The sequence below is a fragment of the Notothenia coriiceps genome, unplaced genomic scaffold, assembly GCF_000735185.1.
Source record: "Notothenia coriiceps isolate Sejong01 unplaced genomic scaffold, NC01 NC01_scaffold00025853, whole genome shotgun sequence".
NCBI classification, from domain to species: domain Eukaryota; kingdom Metazoa; phylum Chordata; class Actinopteri; order Perciformes; family Nototheniidae; genus Notothenia; species Notothenia coriiceps.
The window spans coordinates 504-6,344 of NW_011358554.1; the positions used below are offsets into that span (position 1 = coordinate 504).

At 41.6% G+C, this 5,841-nt stretch overlaps 1 protein-coding gene across 1 annotated transcript; it reads right to left on the reverse strand.

Moving 5' to 3' along the window:
- Window positions 1-3,935: 3,935 nt before the first annotated feature.
- Window positions 3,936-4,860, reverse strand: LOC104956335 (golgin subfamily A member 1-like; the record flags this gene model as incomplete). The annotated part of the gene is made up of 3 exons (XM_010783812.1): window positions 3,936-4,306; window positions 4,459-4,545; window positions 4,636-4,860. Coding segments are annotated over 3 exons (393 nt in total), but the record flags the coding sequence as incomplete, so codon positions are not given.
- Window positions 4,861-5,841: the final 981 nt, after the last annotated feature.

The window sequence follows — 5,841 nt, forward strand, 5'->3', positions numbered from 1 at the left end:
TTGAAAGTGGGGATCAGCAATGTTATGTTCAAATGCCTACCGTGGAGGATATGTAAAACACGACAGAAGGGCTAAATAGGTTACCAGCATTAACGAATACACATGGCTATACATGAGCAAATCCTATTCAGCAATGCTTCCACGTGTTAACTGCTAGTAGCTTAGCATGTTGGTAGCATAAAGTCTATGGTTGGTAGTAGCAAGGCTTCACAAAATAACATTAGGTTTCTGCAGCGTGCTAATCAACACACGTAAGAACGGCTACCCGAGAAGCGTGTGTGTACGTCTAGCATTCATGTTATAAATTAAAAAAGTGGATGTGAATGAACGAGTGAAGGCTGCTCACCATGTTCTCCTCGCCGTACTGTACTAGAAAGACCGGATACTGCGCGTGCTCAGAATATGTAGTACTTCTTCTTCGTGGATTTTAAGTCTCACTTTGATTATACACAAACAGCGCCACTGGCGGCAGGGCAGGGTAAAGCTTTATACCTGAGCTAACCTGGCAGCGAAATGAAAAGGGAAGAACCGCATAGTCTTTGAGAACCAAATACTGTCTTCTTCAAGAACTCAGCACATGAAAAGTTGCCTGTGTTATTTAAAACCTTTACAATAAGTGAACAACTATGAACAAATGCAGAAAAGCACTGTGGTCTCACAACAAGGTTCTGAGTGAAAACCTGCCAGCGGGCTTTTGTGTGTCAAGTTCTCATGTTCCTGGTGTCAGCTGTGCACCTGTCCTGTTCCCCCCCACAAGGCGTGGTTTTATGATTTAAAATGTGTTATTAACAAATGGGGGAAAGAAACCTTTGCAGTGGCAGCAGTGAAATCATAAACAGCTAAATACATATTCATCTTTAGTGATTATACTGTTTGGTTTAAGGGTTTAAAACAGAATCAGATTAAAAAGTGCATTCGTCTTCTCCTTTGTTTCTCAAGCAGAGAGAGTATATTACCCAGCAGAGTTTGGGTGACTACATCATTGCTACACGTCACAGAATGAAATTGGATTGCTGCAGTCAAAGATGCACTTCTGTGTCCAAATAAACAGAAATATACACCAAGAGAACAACACTTAAAGTAGGCCTACTGTGATAATCCTATGCGGACAGCACTTAAATGTAATTCTGCTTCATATTGCATGCAAAATAATAAAAACTAATACTGTTACCTTAACACATAAAGGTAATTGTAAGGCTAATTTAGAGATTCAAGGTCAGCAGCAAACATGCAGATTCCCTGGGCTCTCCACAGATGTGAAAATAAAGCTCATCATGTTGGAACTGATATCAGCCTGAGGAAGCATTATGTTGGACAGAGTGACACACTGAGGCAGAAACCAGTATGTGTTGTGATCTTAGATAAAAATGATAAGCACTGCAAACTGGTCACATCCAAACATTTACATCCACAGATTTATAAAGATTGCAATGCATAGAGTATGTACATATTTCTATATATAAATAGACATGTGGAATGTATTTCATTTACATTAGCAAAGGCAGGTAAAGGTAGAGCATGTCCTCCGGTCATCATTAACATAGCATTCACTTATTTTATCACATTATATTATCTAAATGGACAACTGTAGACTAAATGAGTTTTTTTTAAGTGGGAGGTGGGGTTCCAAACATTTGCAGCTGACTCAGTTAATAGATCTAAATCTAACATCAAAGAAAGATTTCATAGAACAGCATGTGTGTGAGGTGATTAAAGATATCATTCAGAGATGGAGTAGAGAATTGTACAGTTGTTCCTACTTTCCAAAAGTCAAAAAAACTAATGAAGAACTCCTTGGGAAATACTGTTTTATGTAAATAATGAGGTCTGAAGTGATTGAGTGGGTGGGCACCTTTTCCTAAGCTTTGTCTGAGTAGAGCAGACAGTCTCACACTTTGAAAATCCATTTTGATTATTAATTGGAATTATTCAAATGTTACCCTGACCTGAGCCTCCAATGTAACATTTACGAACGATGTTTATACAATCCTGCAACAAGCACAACTGCTGGATTGGTAGACCTTAACTCTGGTAAGCAATGGCATTTGAGGTCTACCAATCCAGATGAGGGGGCAGGATTTGAGGGCAACGGCTGCTGGGATGTTAACTCGTATCAATAACAGTTTGCCTGCGAGGTAGTTCTTGCCCTAGCCACACGGAGACGGTAACGAAAACAGTCAAAGTCTTCCGTCCACACGCAATCGGCACCAGAAACGTGTCCACACGAGACCGCTCGACCCGCTGTAGTACATATGCCGGGCCTGTAAGTGGCGCTGTACTTCTGCCACAAAATACACCAATAGCAGCGAAGAAGACTTCCCGAGCATGCATGTGCCATGGTTGCCCTTCTGTTTACTCTCCACGGTGGATTTAACAGCAGAGGTGGGGAGAGGCAGGGCTCTGGCTCTTTTTCTCCCTCCCCGAAGCAAGCGGGTGCTCCTGCTGTAAATCTCCCCAGTAGTCCACCAGCAGATGAAAAACACCCACCTCTCCGCCTCTTCCAAGGGACGAGGAAACCGAGCCGCAGAGTTTCCTTTCGAATTTTTTTTCACCGGTCAACACGTCCGTTAAAGTTGAAATAATCCGAAAATAATTATAAAAGTGCCGGTCAGAGGTCTTCTTTGTTATTTATTGAGCTTTAAAACAAATGACTAGAGACTCTATATAGAGTGCCACAGTGACGCGTCCTAAAACCCGGAAGTAAGCTGCGCATGGGTTCCTTCGACAAAAAAGCAATGCAATTTCTCCATAGGATTTTGGAAAATACCTCGAAATAAGGTCTGTGGTTGAGACATATTTAAGAGACGGCTCACGTTTTGTTCAGTCGGATAATCTCCACATGTCTACCCTACTTTTATAATTTTTGGATCATAAACCTATCGATCATAAATCTATCGACACACGGAGTCTCTCTTTTCCTCCCCCTCTTCTGACAGCCCGTCAGTATTTTCGTTATCAGGAAATGATCGTATAGGGCGGAATCACAGAGCCGTTTCCCCCCCCAGAGCGCAACATCCTCAGATCTACCCACCTTGGTACCCGTTATCGTTGTCTGCGTTTCCCTGTCAGCCTCGTGTGGTCGAACCGTCTATATGATAGAGAACTGTATGTATCCGTGTGGCTAGGGCATGATGACAGTTTTGTTAACAGATTATTAGGCGCTGTATGTACTATGCTGTTATCCTGGTATAAGACCGAAGAACCAGTACCAGTCTACCATCTTGTAAAAGTGATTCCAATGACAGTGTAAAGAATTAAGAAGCAAGTGTGCTTTTACAGAGAAATTAGAGCAAGGAAGTTTCATTAAATGCCCAATTTACTTTTGAAGTGATTAAAAAAAACTGTTAATTGTAAAGTTGTAAAGTAGTCTTTTAAGAATTGTATACCTTTTCCATCAGACCATAGATGCACACATTCCTTTCAATTCTATAATGAATATATAAAATGATGTACACTTTTCAAGCAAGGAAAATGTGTGATGGCAATTTGATGAAAGAAAATCGGCAGAGGGGCCTCAATCTCTAAATGTAGATACATTTAGATCCTTTGACAGAAATGTGAACTATTTGTCAATTTGGCAGGTATTATTAAATAAACTCACTGGTACTGAAACCAGCTTGGGTAACCTGTCCCATCGTTCAATGACACACTCATTGAGAAGCCCTCTGTGATTTATACTGAAAGAATAACCATGTGACCGTTAGCAATGAATGCTGCACCACTCGTCCAGTAAAGAAGTCACAATGTTCTTCTGTTCTGACAAACAGATGTGACTGTGTCGTGTGAATCATTGTAGAAATGATCTAAGATAACAGTGGAGTCAGTTTATCACGTCTTCTAAAACTCTCTCACGTCCTGACATGCTAACTCACTGTGATGTTTGTCTCAGAAGATAAATCAGACTTCATGTAGACACTTAAAAACCACAGTACGAGTGATGTGTGTCAGTTTACTCTCTGTAACATATGGCCACAGGTCCATCGGCCCCAACCAATGAGAAGGAAATAATGTCATTTAAAAATCAACAATTGATGAAGAACATCCTGTGCAGCCCTTCTCTGTCCCACCGGAGCAGATGAACAGTCCTTCCCTCACAGAGCCAGAAAACCAAGAGAGGCTGTTCAGAGTTTAAAGCTAGAGCTGCTCAGTGATGGGAGCCCGAGCAGAAATATTTTCCCTCCTTCGGTTTCTTACTCTCCACAGCTTCAATCTTTGCTGCTGCTACTCAGCTCCAGTTCGTTGAAGAGCCTGAGATTGAAGGCCGGATGGCACCCTTCGGAGAAGGCTTTGATCCAAACCAGGACATCTAAAACATTTAACACAGCAGACATCAAGTTAGGATGCAACTCTTTTAATAAATGTACTGTATATATGGGTTCATTTCATTGAAGTGCTCTAAGTTTCATTAACCAAATCATTGCACAGACAGGTGTTTGAAGCTGCAGACTGAAGACCAACCTTGTACTCCAGAGTTTGTTTCAACATGTCCTCTTCCTCACGAGAGAAGTTCAGCAGCACAGACACAGCGCGTATCAACTGGAATGCCTGACAGAGCAAGACACACAGATTCAGACTTGGAAACAGAACTAGGGTCAGTCAGTCAACAACCAGCTGACATAGATTATTTTAGCCTACCTCAGCCTCTCTACATGACATAAATTTGAGTACGACGTGTTTGAGATACTCAAAGTTGATTTCTCGTGAGTCGTTTAGGTCGGAGGTGTTGGTCACCGTGGTGTTGGAGGTGGGGGGGCTAAGCGTGGATGCTGGTGGCGGCTCTGGATAAACCCTCTCTGGTTTTTCTGCCCGGCTTTCCGGAAACTTCTCCTTCCCTTCGGCTTCTGGTTCAGGCTTAAGCTTCTACAGAGCACAACAAGTAAACACTGGTCGTTCAGAGAGTATTCAAACCTCTTCACTTTTCCCATTTTCTTATGAAACTGCCTTACACTGAAATCAATCTATTTCAACACTCCATCAGGAAAAAGTAAGAAGAGGATTTTAGATGGACTGGGCATTAGGGGTGTAACGGTACACGTACCGAAATTATTCGGTACGGGCCCTTCGGTTGGGTACACGTGTGTACCGAACGAATATAACGTTAAACGTAAAAAATTGAGAACGTGAACAACTTCTTGGAAGTAATCTCAGGTGCTGCGTCGCAGCATTCTGAGAAATTTGCCCACATTGGGTTCAACGCGTCATAGAGCGAGCAAGTCATTTCATTGGACGAGAGGCATACTATGAGAGCTGGTCAGAGGGATGCGTTCAAATGTAGTCAGTAATTTGAGGAACTATCCAAATGGCGAACGCAGATCAAGTTGAGCTCGAAAATCCTCCAGCATCATTGAAGTCTCCGGTTTGGGAACATTTTGTTTTCGCAGTTACGTACAAGGATGACGTACAAAGACAGGTGGACCGAATCAAAGGTGTTTGTCGGCATTGTTCAACTAAAATTGGTTACGCGGCTGGCAATACATCAAACTTGCATACTCATTTGAAAAGGCATCACCCGAACGTGAATATCACAGGTACCAAAAGAAAAAAGACTGAAGTGCAAACCAAACTCCCACTAGCATTTAAGCCTCCACCACTCGCAAAAAGTTCAGACCGAGCCAAAGCTATTACAAACGCCAAATATCCTTATGTTGCTATGTTAGCAAAGCGCTACCTGGCTGTACAGTACAGTTCAAATACAGATTATTTCAGTTCATCGAAATACTGCACCTTAATGTTTATTTATTATATTTTGTATTTATTTGAGTGAATATTCACAGTTGAATAATAATTAAAAACCCAAACTAATAGTTTATGTTTTGTGAGTACTAGTACAGTAAAGTTCAA